Source organism: Macrobrachium nipponense, chromosome 1 (assembly GCF_015104395.2).
Source record: "Macrobrachium nipponense isolate FS-2020 chromosome 1, ASM1510439v2, whole genome shotgun sequence".
Taxonomy (NCBI): domain Eukaryota; kingdom Metazoa; phylum Arthropoda; class Malacostraca; order Decapoda; family Palaemonidae; genus Macrobrachium; species Macrobrachium nipponense.
This window is the reverse complement of record NC_087200.1, coordinates 127,648,704-127,670,937: the sequence shown is the minus strand read 5'-3', so window position 1 is coordinate 127,670,937 and position 22,234 is coordinate 127,648,704. Positions and strand designations below refer to the sequence as shown.

Here is a 22,234-nt window from a genome sequence, read left to right as displayed (position 1 = left end):
ATGAGACAAACCCATTACTTATATTTGCTCATGTAAAGGAAAAAGTTCTTACAATGCTGGTACGAAGAGATACGCTTGCCTCTCTCTTAGTACTCGGCCCAGAGGTCTGACCATTGATCCTGCGGTGCACACCCCGATCAATCGGACAGAGGCTTGGATCCCTCCCTCGCTCTTACGACCAGGGAGGCATTCCAGGGATGGACGAACACCAGTCTGTTCATCAAAGACTCAGATTCCTCCCACCAAGAAGTGAGTCTTCCTATTGTTAAAGGACCGATGGTTTGTATTACGTATCGGAACAAATGACAATTTGTCGAAAATTGCATTTTTTCCTAACTATACAAACCTGAGGTCCTTTACATATAGTCCCTCTCCCTCATGCCACCCCTCACTCTGCGTATTTTGCGTATGCATGGGCCAAAAGCAAAAGTGATTTGTTTACCTCCCAGTCGCGCGGCGCGCACGATCGACAAGCAGTTAACTACCGTTCTCTCCCCTTGTTCGAAGCTTACGACCGTTCCAGCTGCCGCTAGCTACTTCCTATTGTTAAAGGACCTCAGGTTTGTATAGTTAGGAAAAATGCAATTTTCGACAAATTGTCATTTTAAGATTAAACGAAGGTTAATGAAATTCTGGCTCTAAGCAATGCACACATACCTCCATGACACTCAAAATTTTTACATAGCCTACAACTCCGAATATTTAGAAGATTGATGCCATCTCAATGTTTGTGGAATCACTTGTGTCAATAAACTTCCCATTCCGTGTGCTAAATCCGCACACCACTTGTACCCTAGACACTGGGGCACTTTCTTCACGGAAATCGTAAACAATGACTTCCACCCACGACTTATCCAAAGAAACTACAATTTTTTGGTAGAGGAAGAAGAAGCGTGCACTAGATAATTATTTGAATAAATAGTTAAATGGCAGTATAAGGTCATGAATTGCATAAATATTTTACCTAATCATGATTATATATTAATTTGAAAATATTCGTTGTTGAAAAAGTAATTAGATTCCTGACTCAAATATCAACAGTTTTGCTGTGAACGGTACTTACGGTGTTCTTCGCACTCTTCTATTGTTTATCAGTGTTGCCAATTGGTATGTGTTTACCCTCCAAACTGGGTATAAGACTTACACAAAACCGGGGAAATAAGTGAAATTAGCGTATCTATTTGTAGTATATACTATACATATTAGAGCAATTTTATCATTATTGCATTACTATGACAACTAGAATTCATGGAAACAGTTTGTAAATGCATCGGCGTGTGTGTGAAGCTCCACTAGATTGGCAACGATGAGTCATTTTGCCATCTGCTCATATCTACTTTAGAAATGTCTATAATTTTTCAGGGTTCATTTGGTTGCATAAAAGGGATAATAGACATGAATTAAATAAACATTTTGAAGTAACAAAGTAAAATTAAATAAAATAATGAGTAAAGTAAACAATTAAGGGAATAAAGTTTTGCACCTCATAAACTGCGTATTTGTGTGCTGCCCGCAACTGTGTTTATGGAGTGAGCGCTTAGTAACCAGGAACTGAAATGTAGTTCAAGTGCAATTTGGGGTGAATTAAGACCAAAATATGTATAACTACAATCAAATAAGCATTGTAGAGTTTCAGTTGTGATGGCAGTAAGGATAAAACCACTGATTACAAGGTAAAAATAAATTTCAGCTGAAACCATAACCCTGGGAATAAGAAGTTTCATACTTTCACTAATATAGGCAATAAAATTTTGTTTTATTGTGCTGATTAGTAACTGCGAGCTTGAGTAAGATCAATAAATGTTACATATATATGCTAACATTGTTTAAATGACTGCTGGGAAGGCTGGGAAAGACGGTGGCTCCGCTGCACTTACGAATGGTACCTCACGCGGGTGCCGCCATATTGGATTTCAAAACTGCCTTGAAAACATATTATACGAAGAGCTCACATGCTTATTTTAGTTCTTATGGCACTTTCATATACAGTAGTACCTCGAGATACGAAATTAATCCGTTCCGAGGCGCCTTTCGTATCATGAGGTTTTCGTATCTTGGACCACATTTTACATGTAAAAGGGCTAATCCGTTCCAAGCCCTCCAAAAACACCCCAGTAAATTTAATAATAAAGGTAAATTGACCTATAAACAATGAAATACTACAACAATTTGGACCATTCAATACATAACTTAATAATAAAAATGCAAAACTTGTAAATAAAGTGTATATTGGTGTACAAGAAATATTATTACTGTAACATAAATGTGGAAGCTTACCTTTCGAGTGAGGCTATCTCCGAAAGTGGCGGCAGAGGAGGAGGAGGACAAACGGCAGATACGTACACTTAACTTTACGAAACACATAAAAAAATGTCAGAAAAACAAACTATACTTTACAAAACACATTAACAAAACTGTAACACTTAACTTTACAAAAAACTTAAAATAAAATTTATTTTGTCTTTTTTTTTTTTTTTTTTTTTTTATTTTTACATTTTCTTTTTTTTTTTTTTTTTTATTTTACTTTTTTATACTTTACGTTATTTCAATTTCTTTCACCCACGAATGGAAGCCAGTCCGTTTACGGAATTTTCAAACCACCCATGAGAAGCCTTGAACTCTGGGGTTGCCGTTGGTGTTCCCTCTCCGCCGTCGTCTTCGGCTTGGGCAATCAAATCGCCGAAAATAGCGCTGGCCTTCTGGCAGATTGCCGTCTCGGTTATCGTATCGCCATCGATTTCTTTGTCCTTGATCCATACAAGAAGCAGCCTTTCCATTTCATTATGCACATGCTCCTCTTGTTGGACAAAATAGTCACGCCCTTGGAAGGTGTAGCTGCTTTGATGGCTTCCTTCTGCTTAAGGATGGTGCCTATCGTCGACGGATTTCGGCCGTATTCCTTAGCGATCACACTCATCCGCAAGCCAGCTTCATACTTTTCTATTATCTCCATCTTTGTCTCCATAGAAAGCATTCTCTTCTTTCTGCGAACTTCAGCAACTTTCTTGGGACCCATGACTATGTACTGTACGTGATTAAGTTACGTATGTAGTACGTATACTAATTAGGTTCTCACAACACGATAAAGTAGCATAACGAAATCACTAACAAATTTACGATACTAAACGAAATCGTTGGACCGAACGAATGCCGCATGCGTACGATAAAGCTTCGGGTGCGAAGTGGCCGAGCGAAGGGACGCCACCACGTAAGATGCATGATGGGAGAGATGCTGTCCAATAGGAGAGAAGGATCTCATGGCTTGGCTAGCATCAGGAACCAATGGGAGAGCAGGAGGATGGTGGCGAGTCTACTAGAACTAAGATGGCGGTGCGCGGCGCGAGTTTCAAAATTGTTATCGGGCGAATCTCGGACTTTCAGAAACCTTTCGTATCTTGAAAACTTTTCGTATGTAGAGCAGTAAAATTTTTCGTGTCAGCTCTCGTATCTCGAGTTTTTAGTAAGTTGAGCCTTTCGTATCTCGAGGTACCACTGTATCACATTCCTCCGGCTACACCGGGAAGAGCGAGGTGATCAGGAGTGATCGCGAGGAGTGCGCTTCTCGCGATCCCTCCACGAGGGCCCATGAACCTGGCACGGTCCTAGGACCAACCAGATCGTACGCCCAAGTGGTTGGAGGAGACCAGGAGGGGTTTGTGGTAGTTCCTCCTGTGGAGGGAGGAGGAGCTCAGGAGGCATTCTCTTTGGATGGGTTTGACGGGCCATCTCCGCAGGACGCCGTGACTCCCGAGATCTATAGGTCTTTTGATGAGGTAATTGTGCTGATTCGTCAGCACAATGACCTCGGGAAAGGGTCGCTGCTCCCACCTTCCGAGCCTACGTCTAGGCTGGAGTCGTTCTGGGGCCCCAAGAGGGAACCCAGGATGACGGTGGGTCTGCCGCGATCAGCCTTGGCTGACAGTGTGTTGAGCCAGGTGGACTCTCATCCCTGGACAGGAGGGATCACCTCGGTCCGGCAGGTCGTCCAAGCTCCTTACCCCACCTCTACCACGACAGAAGCGCTTCTATGTGCCATCAGAGGACCCTCTGCCACCCAAACAGGTTAACCCGGAGCTTGCTAGGCTAACTCCGGGGGTGTCTCTTCAGCACCTGCTGTCAGAGAACCTTTGGTTCTCGCAGCAAGAGGCACTGGTCTTGGAATCAACTGCCATGGCAGTGTTCCAAGCAGTCTCTTGGTTAGACCTGTGGTCCCTTACAGTGTCTAAGGTCGCGGCCTCCTCGGGAAACATCACTCCTGAAGGAGACCCGGCTTTCGTGAGACTGTGCCAGTCTGGTGGTAGGACGATTTCCTACCTGGCCTACCAGACGGCCAACCTGTGGGCCAACCTGGTTTTGAGGCGTAGGGACGCAGTTCTCACTCGAGTGACCAGGTCGGCAGGGCGCGAGGCGGCTTTGGGCCTCGGCAACGGACCAGTGCTGAGTTCCCCCGCCTCTCTCTTCCCGGGAGAGATGGTGGACGCTGCAGTGGAGCAACGGCGCACTGACGACAGTGACTGTTTAGTCCACCAGGCAGTCTCGAAGGCGTCTGGGCAGCCTCGAGCCACTGCGGCTATGACCAAGAGCTTAGCTGGCGCTTCCTCTTCAACCAAGACGACCTCTTCGTCGAAGTCAAGAGGAAAGACTCAGCCTTCGACTTCTTCGCTAAGGAGCGACTGTAACCAGCCCTCCTCCCAGTCCTCCTTCTCTCGAGGAGGAACCAGGAAGAAGAAGTCGAAGAGAGGGAAACGCTAGGGACGGCGTTCTCCCTCACCTGTTGTCGGAAGTGGGGGGGTGCCTGGCGAGCCATTGGGCAACTTGGCAGCGCTACGGAGCCGAGACCTGGATAGTGGATGTCCTTCGAGAGGGGTATCTACTACCCTTCGAGTCACGGCCACCCCTCACCTCCAACCCGGTCCATCTGCAGATGTACGTTCCCGGATCTGCCAGGGACGTAGCGCTTCGGCAGGAAGTAGAAGCCATGCTAAGCAAAGGAGCTGTGGAGATCGTACGGGATCAGTCGCCGGGCTTCTACAGTCGACTTTTCCTAGTGGAGAAGTCTTCAGGGGGCTGGCGCCCGGTGATAGATCTCTCTCCCTTGAACCGATTCGTTCGCCAGACCTGGTTCATGATGGAAATGACACCCTCAGTGCCCGAGTCCATCAGGGAGAATGACTTCATGCTTTCTGTGGACCTGAAGGATGCGTATTTCCAGATACCCATCCACCAGTCCCCCAGGAAGTACCTCCGCTTCATCCTCGACGGGACGGCGTACCAGTTCAGGGCACTTTGTTTCTGTCTCTCAGCCGCCCCACAGGTGTTCATTCGAGTGTTCACTCTGGTGTTGGCTTGGGCCCATTCGGTAGGGATACGTCTTCTGAGGTATCTCGACGATTGGCTGCCCTGACGAGCTCCCGCTCGCAGTTGCTACAGTACAGGGATCGATGCCTCGAGTTCTGCCGCGATCTTGGGATCATGGTAAACTTCGAGAAGTCAGATCTCGAGCCCAAGCAGAGGATGAAGTACCTGGGCATGCTGATCGATACGGTAGCAGGGCGAGTCTTCCCTGCGGACTCGCAGATCAGCAGGTTCAGGGAGGCAGCCAGACGGTTCCTGTCTCTATGGGAACAGCCAGCTCAGCAATGGCAGGTCGTGATCGGTCACCTGTCGTCTCTCAAGAAGCTAGTCCCTCACAGGCGTCTTCACCTGCGGTCTCTTCATTGGAGACTAAAGGAGAGTTGGTCTTAGGCAAGAGACCCGCCGTACTTCCCTGTGTCCCTCACGGAGGAGGTGAGGCAGGACCTAGCCTGGTGGCTGGACGACAGGAACCTCATAAGACGAGTGCCTCCTCCTCCTCCTCCTCCTCCTCCTCCTCCTCCTCCTCCTCCTCCTCCTCCTCCTCCCCCGGAAATGTTGCTGTTCTCAGATGCGTCGACCGAGGGATGGGGTGCTCTCCTGGAGGAGCTGCTGCTGCGGATGTGTGGGATCATCATGACAAGCACCTTCACATCAATGTCCTGGAGCTCATGGCAGCGTTTCTCGCTCTCCAAGAGTTCCAGGAACGTCTGATGGGACACTCAGTGGTGTTGATGAGCGACAACACCACGGTAGTGGCTTACTTCAACAAGCAGGGGGGCCTAGTGTCCCTTCCGCCACAGCAGTTGACGCTGCAGGTGCATGAGTGGGCCGTGGCTCACTCAGTAGAGCTGTCAGCTCGCTACATTCCAGGCAAGAGGAATGTAGTAGTAGACAAGCTCAGCCGTCAGGATCAGGTGATAGGGACCGAGTGGTCCCTTCACCCAGACGTGGCAGAAAGGCTCTTGAACCTGTGGGGGCGTCCAGTCGTGGATCTGTTCGCCACCCGCCACAACAGAAAACTCCAGGTTTTCTACTCAGTTGTGCCAGACCCATGGGCAGCTGCAGAGGACGCTCTTCAATGTCCCTGGGATAACCTCTTCGTATACGCCTTTCCCCCATTCTGTCTGATTCGCAAGGTGATCAGCAGGGTGCTGGTCACCACAAATCTTCGGATGATTCTGGTGGCACCCAAATGGCCCCAGGCCATTTGGTACCCGGACCTGCTTGCTCTGCTTGCCGAAGCACCAAGAGAGCTTCTCCCCTGGCACAACCTCCTGTGCCAACCACACATGGAACGGTACCACCACTCGGTTCGATCCCTGTCTCTTCACTGCTGGCTGTTATCCACCATCTCTTGCGAGCGAGAGGCTTTTCTCGCCGGGCAGCAACAGAGATGGCTGGATATCTCAGACAGTCCTCTGCAGCTGAGTACCAGGGGAAGTGGGCCGTATTCTGTGGTTGGTGTCATGGATGGGGTTCTCTACTCTCAGAGCCACTCTTCAGCAGGTAGCGGATTTCCTCGTTTTCTTTCGCCAAGAGAAGCTCCTCTCCATCTCCACAGTTAAAGGATACAGAACTGCCTTGGCCCTAGTCCTCAAACTGTGGGGAGTGGATATCTCCTCCTCCTTCGAGATCTCCCTCCTCATGAAGAGCTTCGAGAAGTCCTGCCCACCCAGGGAACTCAGGCCCCCGGGCTGGGATGTGACTCTCGTCCTTAGGAGTTTGACTCAAAGACCCTTCGAGCCACTCCGAGAGTCATCAGACAGGGATCTGACCCTCAAGACCCTCTTCCTGCTGGCCCTGGCATCGGCAAAGAGAGTAGGGGAACTTCATGGTCTTTCCTTCGATGTTAAGCATTCGAGGGATAGTGATCTGTGACGCTCGATTTCATCCTGTTTTTTGTAGCGAAGACTCAGAACCCTTCGGTCCCTGACGACCCGTACGAGTCATTCATGATCCCCTCTCTGAAGGACTTCACCGATAACGATGCGGATGAGATGCTGCTTTGTCCTGTGAGGGCGCCACGGCGCTATCTGAAGAGAACTCGGCACCTCAGGCCTGAGTGTCGGCTCCTCTTCGTTTGCACCGGGGTTACCAAGAAAAGGGTATCCAAGAACACTCTTTCTTTCTGGCTTCGTGAGGTGATCAGGAGGGTGTACATGGTCCGCAAGAACTCCATGGCGCAGGTTCTGAAGGCAGGGGTTTGGGCCAAACAGACCACCATTACCTCCTTCTAACTTTGGGATATTACCCACAGGTCCTTGGACACCTTTTCCTTGGGACCCGTGGTGGCTGGTCAACAGGTGGTGTAGCTTTCCAGCTCCCGAGCGGAGATAACAGCATCACATCCTTGTGTGACTGCATGAATGGACGAGTGAAAGAGAGTGTGACTGGCTTCTCTTCCTCCTCTTTTCTCTCCTCTACCTGTGGGCAGATCCTCGGTCGTCACTATGCTGGACAGGAGGCAGATGCAGGTAAGCTACGCGACCAAGCACCAGCCTATCCCTTTCAGTAGGGATGGGAGCAGTTATCCACCACTCCCCTTACAAGGGGGGGAGTGGATGCAAACAAGAGACAAACCCAGAACTTTATTTTGGCTCTTGAAGTAGGAACTAGTTCTTGCTTGCTATTCATAAGAGGCACGCTTGCCTCCCACTTATGAGTTTGGTCCAGAGGTCTGGCCACTGATCCTGCGGTGCACACCCCGATCAGCTGGACAGAGGCTAGGATCCCTCCCTCTGCTCTTACGACCAGGGAGGTAACCAAGGTCGGACGAACACCTGTCTGTTCATAAGACTCAGATCCACCCACCAATAAGTGATCTTCCTATTGTTAAACGACCGAGGGTTTTGTATCGTATCGGAACAAATCACAATTTGTCGAAAATTGTATTTTTCCTAACTATACAAACCTGAGGTCCTTTACATATAGTCCCACCTCATGCCACCCCTCACTCTGTTTTCCTGGACCTAAAGCAAAGTGAATCTTTACCTCTCTGTTGGGCAGGACTCCCGACTACCGGACAAGCAGTTAACTATCGAACCCCTTTTTCTAAGCTTACGACTGGTCCAGCTTGGCGCTGATTACTTTCCTATTGTTAAAGGACCTCAGGTTTGTATAGTTAGGAAAAATACAATTTTCGACAAATTGTGATAATAGAGCAATTTCATCATTATTTCATTACTATGACAACTAGAATTCATGGAAACAGTTTGTAAATGCATTGGCATATGTGTGAAGCTCCACTAAATTGGCAACGATGATTTGCCATTCCTACCATGCTAACATTAAAGATTATATATATTTCAGGCCTACAATTATTAAAAATAAAAAAGTCAAAATAGTAATATAGACTTAAATCAATGAAAAGTGCTCGCAAAAAAATACATTTGTTCCGATACACAATACAAACCATTGGTCCTTTAACAATAGGAATGTAACTTGCGGCAGCTGGAACCGGTTGTAAGCTTCGAACAAGGGAGATCGGTAGTTAACTGATTGTCCTACATTCAGCGGCGCGACTGGGAGGTGAAGAATCACTTTGCTTTCGCCCTCGCTGGGTGACAGACGTGCTCTCCACTTCTCTCTGCCCGCCTTTCGTCATATGCTTTGGATCTTCAAATCTTTGGTTTGCTCTCTAATACTTTGTGCTTGTGTCAAAATACTGTGAGTTTTCATACATTCAACTTCCCTGACAGATATATACTTAGCTATAGACTCCGTCGTCCCCGACAGAAATCAAATTTCGCAGCACTCGCTACAGGTAGGTCAGGTGATCTACCACCCTGCCCTGGGTGGCAGGACTAGGAACCATTCCCGTTTGTTTTTTATCAGATTTTCTCTGTCGCCGGTGGTGTCAACATTGTTGTTACTACCTCCTGACTGGAATTCTTTTTTCATCGCAATTGATCCTTCTCTGGCCACCGACCTGTTTTTTGGTAACGTACTTGGATCGTTGTATTGGCATTCGCTGTCGTGGACTCGTTTTTGGACATGCTTTTGGATTTTTCTTAAGAATGTCTGACTCGAGTGTTGGTGTGAGAGTTTGTGTGAATGAAGGCTGCAAGGTGAGGATGCCGAAGGCTTCGGTAGATCCTCACACTGTATGCCGACGTTGTAGAGTGGTTGAATGTTCTTTGGCTAACACATGTAAAGAGTGTGAAAGTTTAAGTGCTGAAGAATGGAAGACTATAACTTCTTACTTGAAGAAGTTAGATAGAGATAGAGTGAGGAAAGCTACCTCTAAAAGCCTAAGTAGATCTAGGTCTAATGAACCAATATCTAGTTTTGTAGCTTCTTCTCCTAATAATATGATAAATGATTCTCCCTCTGTATCAGCCCGTTCACAAATTGCAAATCCAACAGATTCAGCATCGGAAATTGCAGACCTGAAGGCTACCCTTCAAAGAATGCAGGTCAAAATGGCGGCATTGGAAGGTAAGCAGAGTGGTTTTTGATATATCAAGTGGATGTAAGTGTTTCCAGTGTAGTGGAGGGGGCATCAGATTCTTGATCGGCTCTGCAACGCTCCCAGGCCTAGACCTCTTCCAAGCTCCCTGGCCCAGAGGAGAAGGAATGTCGAAAGCCTTACGGAGGTTGTGGAGGTTGGTTCCCCAACGGTCAGCGTCCCTTCGGCAGGCTCTGTATCGCCTCAGACTGCCAGGGATCGCTATAGAAAAAGCGTCCTGTGTGAGTGCTTCTCGTCTTCAGAATCTTCCTCACCGAGGCGCGGGTGGAAAGACACAAATCTTTCCGCCCTTGAACCGAGGAGCTGGAAAGCGCCTGCCTTTTAATCTAGCCCCGAGGCGCTTTTCAGAAGAAGAAGCTCCCTCGGTTATCAAGAGAGCTAAGAGAGCTGTTTCGACTCCCTTTGCTGTAAGGGAGCCTCAGGCGCCTTCCAGATCGCCCTCTCCTCCTTATGAAATGGAAAGAGAGGCGGCTACCAAGAAGATCCTGCTAAATGTACAAGAGCAGATAGCATCCTTGGTTGGAGTTCTATCCAAAGAACCTCCTCGCAGAAAGGATAACACTCTTCTTATCAAGAGGTTGTCTAGGCGCCAATCTCCTGCCAGGTGCAATGAACCCTCCATGCTAGATGTTGCACAGGCGGCCGTCACTATTGGGAACAAAGCGTTGGCCAGGCGCGAGGAAGCAGAAGCGCCTGCTTTGCGACATGGCGCAAGTAGGCGCCAGGCATCACCCTAGAGTGATTCGCCTACCAAAAGAGAAGTGCTAGCAGGGGGCGAAGAGCCAACCAGGCGCGAGGCGCCAGATAAGAACCAGGCTCCTTCCAGGAGTGAGGAGCCTGCCAGGCGCCAGCCAAGAGCGAGGCGCCAGCCAGGCGCGAGGCGCCAGGAGCCAGCTAGGCGCCAGCTAGGCAAGATTCGCCAGTTAGTGGATATCCTTTAGAAACTGAAACATCTCATGCTTTCCATCATAGAGCTGCGATGTCACTTAGTCCCTCACCAATTAGAAGGCCTTATTTGACCTTCAGAAAAAGTGAGGTCGACGGAAGAATTATCCGACAAAAGGGATCAATCTCCTTCTGATCTACTCGAACTAGAAGAAGTTTCAGAAGAAGAGGCTCCAACGAGAGAAGGACTGTCGAATTATAAGATTCTTACAGCACTTCTACTTAAAGAATATGGAGACTCTCTGACCCCGGCTGCTCCTCCTTCTCCTCGCTCTCTCTTTTCGAGTGCCAAAGCTTTGAAGTCGTCATCGTTCTTGAAAATGAGACCAGCCATTTCGATGAAGAGAGCTCTCCAGTCTCTCGGTTCCTGGATAAAATCTAAGAAGGAACTGGGGAGGACGGTGTTTTGTATGCCTCCCGCCAGACTGACAGGCAGAAGAGGCATTTGGTACGTGACAGGAGAGAACATGGGCCTGTCTCTTCCTGCTTCAGCGGAATCAGACATCTCGAGTCTTGTAGACTTCTCGAGTCTTGTAGACTCTTCGAGGAGATACATGCTTTAATCTCGGCTCGAGCAACGTGGGGCCTGTCTGAGTTGGACCACCTCCTCAAGGGGCTTTTCCATGTCCTGGAATAAGTTCAATTTCCTGGATTGGTCCCTTGGGGTTTTGGCCAAGAAGACCCACGACTCAGAAGGCCTAAGCCCAGAAGTTTTACTTAGCATCCTGGCATGTATCGATAAAGCGGTCCAAGATGGTTCAGGAGAAGTCACTTCTCTCTTTGGAGCAGGGATTTTGAAAAAGAGAGCGGTTTATGGTTCCTTTCTAACTAAAGCCGTCTCTGGTACCCATCCCCTCCAAATATGGGGGCTCACTGTATTCAGCTTTGATGAAATACCTATCACATGATTTTCCCAGATTGTTTACGTCTGTGGTTCCTGTTGCTCCAGCTTTGATGTTCTTTTGTCGGATCAACCTACATAAGACAGGCTTCCTAAAATGGTTTTGTCTTCCTCAGCCAGGAAGGTACTTAGTGAGCTAGGTAATGGGCTTGCTGAAAAAAGGGAGCAGGGGAAAGCCTCATGTAGTTATCCCCCTCCTCACCTAGTTCAATGGAGGTATTCGACGTATGAAACTAGGAAAGCTCCCTCTCTGGGAGTGGCTGCCTCCTCCCATGGGGACTTCTTCAGTCTCATAGATTCTTCAGGCGATCAGCTTTTATTGTAGCTAAAGTTGTGTTCTCCCCTACGGAGATAGACCATCTACTCAAGAACCTCTTTAAGATTTTTGAGGTATTAGAGTTTTGTGGACTGGACAGTAGGCACATTAGCAAGAAGATTAGGATTTATTCCTAGCTGCATGTAGAAGTAGCCTCTGATTGGCTAAATGTCCTTATGTGTAATGTTAAGGGCATAAGGGATGGGACACAAGAATAGGCATCTCTGTACGCATTAGGAGTGCTAAAGAAGAGGAAGCTGAGGTGCTCTTTTACAACAAAGAGTGTGACATCCTCACAGAGATCTGAACTTTTATATTCACCTTTAGATCATCAACATCTCTTTCCTAGTTCTACAGTAAGTAAAGTATCGTCGGAACTGCAGAAGAAGAGCACCCAGGATCTCACTCTCTCTTTGAGAAGCCCAAGAAATCTGAAACCTACCAGTAACAAGAATGTCTCTCCATGCAGACTGCCCTTTTGCAGCAATAGATCAAGTTATCAGAGACCCAGGCCCAACCTTCATTTTTCCACCAGAAAAAACCAAGAGGTTGACAACAAAGCCTTCCACCCGGAAGTGAAGAACAGGTCCTCTTAGCACCTATAGGACCGAGGCTCTGTCTGTTTTGGAGAGAATGGGAGAGAGGAGGAGCGGAAGATTGGTTAGTTTCACTTCTGGAGGAAGGTTGCAAGATTTCTTTCAAGGAAGGGCCTCCGTTGGTCAACAGACCCATCGTGTTGACTGCCCACTCAGTAGACTCCTAGTGGTTTTCAGCACTTTTGAGTGAAGCGGCTTCCCTACTCGAGAAAAGATCAGTTGAGGAAGTGGAAAACATCAAGATGGAGGGATGTTACAATCCTCTCCTTGTGGTCCTCAAGACAAGGGGGGAATGGAGGACCCTATTGGATGTGAGCGCCCAGAACTTCTTTGTGGAAAAGACAGTGTTCAGGATGGAGACATCCCAATCCATCATGTCATCCATTCAAGAGGGAGGCTGGATGGCATCCATAAACATGAGAGATGCATACTTCCACATACCACTACATCAGAGGTCCAGGAAGTATCTTCGCTTCATATTTCAAGATCCTATTTACCAGTTCCAAGCCTTATGCTTCAGACTCAACTGCTCCACAAGTTTTTATGAGGGCCCTCACCCCTCTCTCCAAATGGCTACACCTGAAGGGAATAAACATATCTTTTTTTCTGGACAATTGGCTACTTTGCTTACAGACAATGGGAATGCAGGGAGGACATCAAGAGAATGGTTCTTTTAGCCCAAGAATTTGGTATTCTCATCAATTTTCAGAAGTCGCAGCTGATTTTTTCTCAGAAGATTCTATATTTGGAGATGGTGATAGTAAACTCTTAGAGTTTTCAGGTTTTTCCATCCCCCAATCGCATTCAGTCTTACCTGGAGAAAGTGTTATGATAACCCTGGTAGCACCATTCTGGCCACAAGAGTGGTTCCTGGATCTACTGTTGCTACTGATGGACTTTCTGAGGCTACTGCCTCAGAGAGTAAATTTACTCTGACAACCCCACTTCAACTAATTCCACCAAGGGTTGTCCACTCTGGCCCTGATAGGTTACAGACTGTCAGGAAACTCCTCTGATAGAAAGGATTTTCAGGAGTAGCTTCGGAGGCTATTGCTGAATGCAGAAGTCCTGCGTCCAACAGTGTCCATCAGGCCAAGTGAGCAATACTTAGGGATTGGTGTAAAAGTCATGACTTCATATCTTCTTTGATTTCTATAAGTAATATTGTAGACTTTCTATTAAATCTAAAGAAGTCTAGAAGCCTTTCGTCATTAACAATCAGAGGATACAGAGCAATGCTCATCTCTGTATTCCATCATAGAGGGTTAGACATTTCTACCAACCAAGACATCTCGTACCTCATAAGGTCTTTCATTACCACTAAGTCCAAGGGCTCAGAGACGGTTGCTTGGAATCTAGATGTGGTTCTTAACTGGCTATCAGGACTCAAATTCGAACCTCTTCGATCCACATCTCTTAGAAATTTTACTAAAAAACCTGTTTTCTTGGTTGCTCTAGCAACAGCCTAAAGGGTAAGTGAGATACAGGCCCTTGACAAGAAAGTAGGCTTCTCACAAGGAGATGCAGTATGTTCCCTTACACTATGCTATCTAGCCAAGAATGAAGACCCTAACAAACCCGGGCCTTGTTCTTTTGTCATCAAAAGTTTGATGGAAATCTTAGGCCCAGAAGAAGAGAGGACACTGTGCAGTGAGGGCACTAAGGTACTATCTAGACAAGACAGAAAAGATTAGAGGGCCTTCTAATCATTTCTGGTGCTTGGTTAAGAATTTATTATTTGGATACTTACCTACTGATAAAGTAGACACCCCCCAGCCTCCCCACAACTTCGTGGGATATCAAGGAGAATTCTGACCAAGTGTTAAAACATTCAAAACACACAAAACATTCCTGGTGGAGAATAGGCGTATTAGACAGTCATTCAGGCAGCCATTCGATCTTTTGGATGCTTACTTTACTTGCATATCAGCGCAGAGATATAAGCTAACTTGTAACAGTAGGTAAGTATCCAAATAATATTTATTATGAAAATTTGTACTTATGTATTTTGTTCTTCATGGCATCTCTGATGACTCATAAACTTATGGGTTTGTATGTAATAAAAAATCATTTTTTTTATTGTCAGGAAAAATTTCAATTTTATTTTGAACGCAGGTTAGAAATTCAATTAAATTTGAAACTTTTTTTTTTTTATTTTTTTATTTGCAAGGTTTGTCGTTTTGAAAACTGTTTATGTTATATTATGATATCAGTTTGAGTGGTTCCTTTTACAGCAGATGTAACATGAAGTCTCCTAGAAGTAAGGTGCATACCAGAATAAATTAAGCATCAGGTTGTAATGGGGTGTGTTTGCTCAAATTACATATTCCTTATTTGATTTTTACAGCTATGGATATTACAGCTGCATTTGCATCATATGGAACAAGTGTAGAGCATGAAACTGAAGTGCGGGAAAGTGTGCAAGCAGCTGTGAAGGATTTAGAAAAAACTTCATACAGTATTAGTACAACATTAGAGAAAATGCACCATACACAAGGTGTGCAGGTACTGTAACTTTTATGGAAGCTTTGTTCTGATTAAAGCAACAGGTTTTGTTAGCCTGTAATTCTTTTTGTCTTATTAATGAGAATTTGGGAAAATAAACCCTGATTTTGTAACGATAGCATGTAAGAGAATTTTATTTTTTATTTATTTTATATGTTGAAAGAATATTGAAATATGAACTAGAAGATAGAAGAATGTGAATTTCTTGTTAACTGTGCGATAAAGATTCAGTATATAGTATTGGAAATCGGCATTTTAACAATAGTAGATGTTTCAGTCCATATGCTAAAAGTATGTTCACAGTAAGACTATTACATAATAAAGTTGTGACATGGACTATGGGTATGAATAATTGTAGAAATACTGCAAATTTTAAAGTATTCTGTATTTTTCCTAAAATACAAAAGGTCTTCACACAGGATTTGTTCCGACACGTTATACAAGCCATCGGTCCTTTACATAAGGAATTACTATTCAGCTCCAGCTGGACCGGTCGTAAGATTTACTAACAAGGTAGTTCGACAGTAACTGCTTGTCCGATGGTTGGGAGTCCTGCCCGACTGGAGGTAAACATACCACTTTGCTTTCGACCGCCGTCGGGTGAAGACGTGTGCTCGCTTCTCTGCCCGCCTCTGTCGTAAGATTGTTTCAAGCCTACTTACTTTTCAACCTGTTTCTTAGAATACTAGTGTGAAGTGACTCTTAAGTACTCTTATTGTTATTTGTTTATTATTTGTGGAATTGCATCACTGGATTGAACATGCAGTCCCACGAATCAGAGAAGCCCTCGCACCCCCCATCCAACCAGAGAGTGTGCCCTGGAGTGGAAGGCCATAAGTGTGGGGCTTTCAGGTCCAGCGATGTTGTGGACCCTCATCCATTGTGTACTAGGTGCCGAGGGCGTGAATGCTCTTGGTCCTTAACCTGTGATATTTGTGTCTCTTGGTCAGAGGAGCAGTGGGAGCTGTACGAGAAGAGGAAGCCACGTAGGGCCGCCAAGGTGTTGTCGGAAAGCTCTCCCTCGACACCTCTGGTGACTGATACGTCATCTTCTTTTCTCCCTCCTCGTCAGCTCCCACATATGGCTCTCTTCCCTGCGGGGGATGTGTCCCCCTCCGCCTCTTCACTCAATTTGTCAAGTGCAGAGAAAGGAGGACGACACCCTGACCTGGAGTTGTACTCGGGGTCTTCTGTCCGCTCAGGGTGGGATCCTTCCCCCGCTGAGCGAACAGGAAACCCCCCCTCCCCTTAACCCAACTGTTGCTTCCTCAGGCGTGTCTGCCCCGGAGGGAGATGGTTCCACCTCCACCTGGTTTTGCTGTCCTTGCTCCTCCCCCTGACTTCGAGTGCCCGAAGAGCTTGTCTTTGGATCGCCCTCCTGTTGCCGTCACTGTACCTGCTGCCCCTGTTCCTGCCTGTGGAAGTGCTGCTGCTCCTGCAGGTCCTGCAGGTGGAGTTGGGCCCCGTTGCCACCACAACCGCCCCAGTTCCAGCCTGGATGGGAGACCTGTCTGCTGTCCTGAGGAAGTTGGCAAAGAAGAAGTCCAAGAAGAAGAGGAAGGTGTCGTCGTCTTCTTCGTCTTCACCTTTCTCGTCGTCTTCTGCCGCCTCTTCCCCTTCAACTTCCAAGGCCCCCAGCCAAGGAAGAAGAAAGTGGCTTTCACAACCCCCACACCCCCCCCCCCCCAGAAGCCTCGCACAGAGACTTCTAAGGGTCTGTCTCGCTCCGACGGGACAGGTGGGTCTTCCGTTAGTCCTCCCGTTCCTCCGGGAACTGGGCCCATCTTTCCTTCCTCAGGGAAGAAGAAGACGGGGACTGTGGAAGTACCAGCCACCGCTGGTACCTTCGCTCCCAGCTCCAGAGGTTCCACCTCCGGACCAGGAACCGTCTCGGCCGCTCGCTCACGAGCGTCACCGAGTGTACGGTCACCTACCGGTGATCGTGCCGCCAGGAACAAGACGACTGAGTACGCTCGCCGTCAGGATCCAGGCACGGAGCAGAAGGATGGTAAGAGTCACTCAGGTGACTCTCACCAAACCCTCCGGTTCCCAGGGTTGATGAGACGGTCCCACCAGACTGTTCACGTGTTGAGGCTGGGAAGAGGTCCCCCCAGTCACCAGGAACAGCCTCGGCTGCTTCTGGGACCGCACATTGTGAGGACAGTGCTCGCTCTCGCTGAGTTAGCAGACGCTACCAGTCACCCGACCGTTGCTCCCTCCAGGACCGGACAGCTCGCATGGCTGGTAGCAGCTCCTGACGCAAGAGACTGACGCTACTGTCCTCGGTCCAGTGTTTCTCCACAGGAAGACTGCTGGTCCAGACCTGCAGCTCGATTGCCACTGCGGGTTGGCAATCGCCTGCAGTCCTCCCAGCCTGCCGGCTCTGCTGGTAGGCAGGGTAGGAGTGCCAGGTCTTCCTCACCTGTCCCTTCAACCTCCTCGGGCTACACCAGGAGGAGCAAGGCAAACAGGAGTGATCGTGAGGAGTGTACTCCTTATAGTCCAGCCATGAGAGCCTTCGAGCTTGGTTTGGCCGTACACTCAAGTGGTTGGAGGAGACCACGAGGGGTCTGACGAGGTTCTTCCTCCTGAAGGAAGAGCGTCTCGGAAAGTGATCGGCCTAGATGGATCTGACAGTCCATCTCCTCAGGACGCGATCACCCCCAAGATACAGGTCCTTTGCAGAGGTCATTGCGCTGATTCATCAGCACAATGACCTCAGGGAAGGATCGATGGTTGCTCCTTCTGACCCTCCATTGAGGTTGGAGTCGTTCTGGGGTCCTAAGAAGGAACCCAGAGCGACGGTGGGACTACCCCGGTCTTCCTTGGCTGACGGTGCGTTGGACCAAGTGACCGCCCTTGTCTCCAGACGAGAGGCCTCACTCAGAGCCACCAGGTCGGACAAGCTGCTTCTACGTGCCTTTGGTAGACCCGTTGCTGACCAAGCAGATTGACCTGGAGCTTGCTTGTCTAACTCTGGGAGTGCCTCTTCATCACCTGCTGCCTGAGAACCTCTGGTTCTTGCAGCAAGAGGCACTGGCCCTGGAATCCACTCCCATGGCAGCTTTCCAGGTCGTCTCCTGGCTGGATCTGTGGTTCCTCACGGTATCCAGAGTCGCAGCCTCCTCGGGACCTATCGTTCCCAAGGAAGACTCGGCGTTTGGGAGACTCTGCCAGTCTGGAGGTAGGGCCATCTCCTACCTCGCCCACCTGACAGCCAACCTGTGGGCCAACCTGGTTCTGAGGAGATGGGACTCAGTCCTGACTCGCGTAACCAGAGTGGCCGGTCTACACAACAGACCGCTGCTTGGTTCCTCCTCTCTCTTCCCCAGAGAGATGGTGGACGCTGCAGTGGAAAAGCAGAGAGCTGAAGACAGCGACCGCTTAGTACACCAGGCAGTTACGAAGACTTCTGAGTAGTCTCATTCAACTGTGGCTAAGCCTGGGAGCTTAGGTAGCACTTCCTCCGCTCCTAAGACGTCAGAACTGTCAGGGGTAGCGCTAGGAAAGACCCAGCCTTCCTCTTTCACTTCAAGAAGTGAGAATCAGCCCTTCTCTCAAGCCTCCTCCTCTTGCAGGAAAAGGGCTAAGCGGAAGGGGAAGAGAGGGAAACGCTAGGGACAGCGTTCCCTCTCAACTGCTGCCAGAAGTGGGGGTGTGCCTGGCGAGTCATTTGTGCAACTTGGCAGCGCTACAGTGCCCAGACCTGGGTAGTGGATGTCCTTTGGGAGATATACCTACTGCCCTTCGAGTTGAGGCCACCCCTAACCTCACACCCGGTCCACCTTCAGATGTACGTCCCTGGTTCTGCCAGGGACATAGCACTGACACAAGAAGTAAAGACCATGCTGAGCAAAGGAGCTGTGGAGATCATGCGAGATCAGTCACCGGGGTTCTACAGCTGACTTTTCTTGGTAGAGAAGTCTACGGGGGGCTGGAGACCAGTGATAGATCTCTCCCTTGAACAGTTTCATTCACCAGACTCGGTTCACGATGGAAATAGCACGCTCAGTGCTCGACTCCATCAGGGAGAATTATTTCCTGCTTTCAGTGGACCTGAAGGATGCATATTTCCAAATACCCATCCATCAGTCCTCCAGGAAGTACCTCCACTTTATCCTTGACGGGACGGTGTACCAATTCAGGGCACTTTGTTTCAGTCTCTCAACTGCCCCACAGGTGTTCACGCGAGTGTTTACTCTTGTGTCAGCTTGGGCCCATTCAGTCGGGATACGTCTGATGAGGTATCTTGACGATTGGTTGGTCCCGCTCGCAGTTGCTACAGGACAGAGATCGACTCCTTGACTTATGCTGCGATCTGGGGATCGTGGTAAATGTCAAGAAGTCAGATCTCGAACCCAAGCAGAGGAGAAAGTACCTGGGCATGCTGATCGATATGGTAGCAGCGCGTGTCTTCCCCTCAGACTCGCAGATCAGCAGGCTCAGGGAGGCAGCCAAATGGTTCCTGTCACGACAGGAACAGTCAGCTCAGCAGTGGCAAGTCGTGATCGCTCACCTGTCGTCACCAGAGAAATTAGTCCCTCATGGGCATCTTCACCTGTGGTCTCTTCAATGGAGACCAAAGGAGTGCTGGTCACAGGCACAAGATCCACAGTCCTTCCTGGTTCCTCTCACAGAGGAAGTAAGTGAGGACCTCGCCTGGTGGCTAGACGACAGGAACCTCTTAATAAGAGTGCCCCTGCGCACTCCCCCTTCTGTTCTCATTACACATTGACCGAGGGTTGGGGCACACACCTGGAAGAGTTGCTGGTTGCAGGAGTGTGGAACCATCATGACAGGCACCTTCACATCAACTTCCTGGAACTCAAGGCTGTATTTCTCGCGCTCCAAGAGTTCCGGGAACGACTGATGGGACACTCAGTGGTATTATTGAGCGACAACACCACGGTAGTGGCATACGTCAAACAGGGGGGCCTAGTGTCGCACCCGTTGCACCAATTGATGATACAGGTGCACGAATGGGCCATAGCTTGCTCGGTAGAGCTGTCAGCCAGATACATTCCAGACAAGAGGAATGTTGTAGCAGAAGAAGCTCAGCCGCCAGAATCAGGTGATTGGGACCGAATGGTCTCTTCACCCAGACGTGGCAGAAAGGCTCTTCGACTTGTGGGGGCGTCCAGTAGTGGATCTCTTCGCTACCTGGCAGAATAGAAAACTTCAGGTTTTCTTCTCAGTTGTGCCAGACCCATGGGCAGCTGCAGAGGATACGTTCCAACACCCGTGGGACAACCTCATAGTCTACACCTTTCCCCCGTTCTGCCTGATTCGCAAGGTGATCATCAGGGTGCTGGTCACCAGCAATCTTCGAATGATTCTAGTGGCACCCAAATGGCCTCAGGCCACTTGGTATCCAGACCTGCTGGCTCTTCTCTTGGAGGCACTGAGAGAGATTCCCCCAAGGCACAACCTACTGTGTCAACCACATGTAGAACGGTACCACCAGGCAGTTCCCTGTGTCTTCACGGCTGGCGGTTATCCGCCATCTCTTGCGAGCGAGAGGCTTTTCTTGCCGAGCAGCAACAGAGATGGCTGGATACCTCAGACAGTCCTCTGCAGCAGTATACCAGGGAATGGTCCATCTTCTGTGGTTGGTGTCATAGACGGGGTCTCTCTCCACTCAGAGCCACTCTTCAGCAGGTAGCGGATTTCCTCATCTTTCTTCACCGAGAGAAGCTCCTCGCTGTCTCTGCAGTCAAAGGACACAGAGCCGCCCTGGCCCTAGTCTTTAAGCTGCGAGGAGTCGATATTTCCTCCTCCATGGAAATATCTCTCCTAATGAGAAGCTTCGAGAGGTCTTGCCCACCCATGGAACTCAGGATGTGACTCTTGTCTGAAGGAGTTTGACTCGTAGACCCTATGAGCCTCTCCGGCAGTTGTCAGGCAGGGATCTGACCCTCAAGACCGTCTTTCTGCTGGTCCTGGCATCAGCGAAGAGAGTAGGAGAACTTCACAGTCTTTCCTTCGATGTCAAACGCTCGAGGGGATGGGGATCAGTTACGCTCGATTTCGTCCCGGATTACGTAGCGAAGACTCAGAACCCTTCGGTCCCTGATGCCAGGTTCGAGTCCTTCACGATCCCCTCCCTGGAGGGCTTCACCGGTTATGATACGGAAGAGATGCTTCTCTGTCTCGACGCTTCTTCATTAGCACCGGGGTGACCAAGAAAGAAGTGTCCAAGAACACTGTTTCTTTCTGGCTTCGTGAGGTAATCAGGAAAGCATACGACTCCTAGAGGAGTGCTAACACCAGTACCTTTCGTCTGAGAGCCCACGAAGTTAGAGGCATGTGTCCGCAAGAACTTCTCCATCGCACAGGTGCTGAAGGCAGGGGTGTGGTCCAACCAGACTAGCTTCACCTTCTTCTACCTTCGGGATATTGCTCATATGTCCTTGGACACTTTCCTTGGGACCCGTGGTGGCTGCTCAACAAGTTGTGTAGCTTACCCAGCTCCTTTACAGGACAAGGTAGCATCTTGTCCTTGTGATATCACATGAATGGAGAGTGAATGAGAGTGTGACTGGCTCCTCTTCCTTCTCTTTTCTTCCCTCTCCCTGTGGGCAAAGGGTAGCGGTCATCACAATGCTGGACAGGACGACGATGCAGGTAAGCTATGTAACCGAGCCCCATTCTATCTCTTTCATTAGCGATAGAAGTGTTTATTCGTCCCTTCCCCAGCAAGGGGGGAAGCGGACAGCAGTAAGAAACAAACCCAATACGTACAATGGTTATCCCATGTATCATTGTACGTCACACAGGTTCTTAGTGGTTAGATATCAATTTATCTAGCTTCTCAACGGGCTTCAGTCCCTCTCCAAAAACCATTCGTTTTGAGAGCTGGACTGGTGGGTAGGCCCCCAGCTGGTCTAGGATGTCTTATACCTCCCTCCAAGTATGAGTATTCTATTGTTAAGACCGAAGGTTTGTTCACGTATGAACAAATGACAAATTTTCTTAGACAATTTGTATTTTTCATAGCTACAAACCCGAGGTCTTTATGTTATACTGCCCGCCTCTAGCCGCCCCTCTGTTTGTTAAGTCATCCTGAGTCAGGAAAGACTGGCGTAGCGGCGTCGTCCTTGACCACTCCTCAACTGAGCTATGCATGCGTTGCCAGATATCACAAGATT

General features: G+C 48.6%; 1 protein-coding gene across 1 annotated transcript in view; it reads left to right on the top strand.

The window, feature by feature from the left end:
• The window catches only part of LOC135219619 (translin-like), a 137,094-nt gene that overhangs the window by 14,949 nt on the left and 99,911 nt on the right, over window positions 1-22,234 (top strand). The window contains exon 2 of the mRNA XM_064256528.1: window positions 14,929-15,086. Within this exon, the coding sequence (XP_064112598.1) occupies window positions 14,931-15,086 (156 nt within the window). The 5' untranslated portion in view covers window positions 14,929-14,930. The remainder of the gene's footprint in view (window positions 1-14,928; window positions 15,087-22,234) is intronic.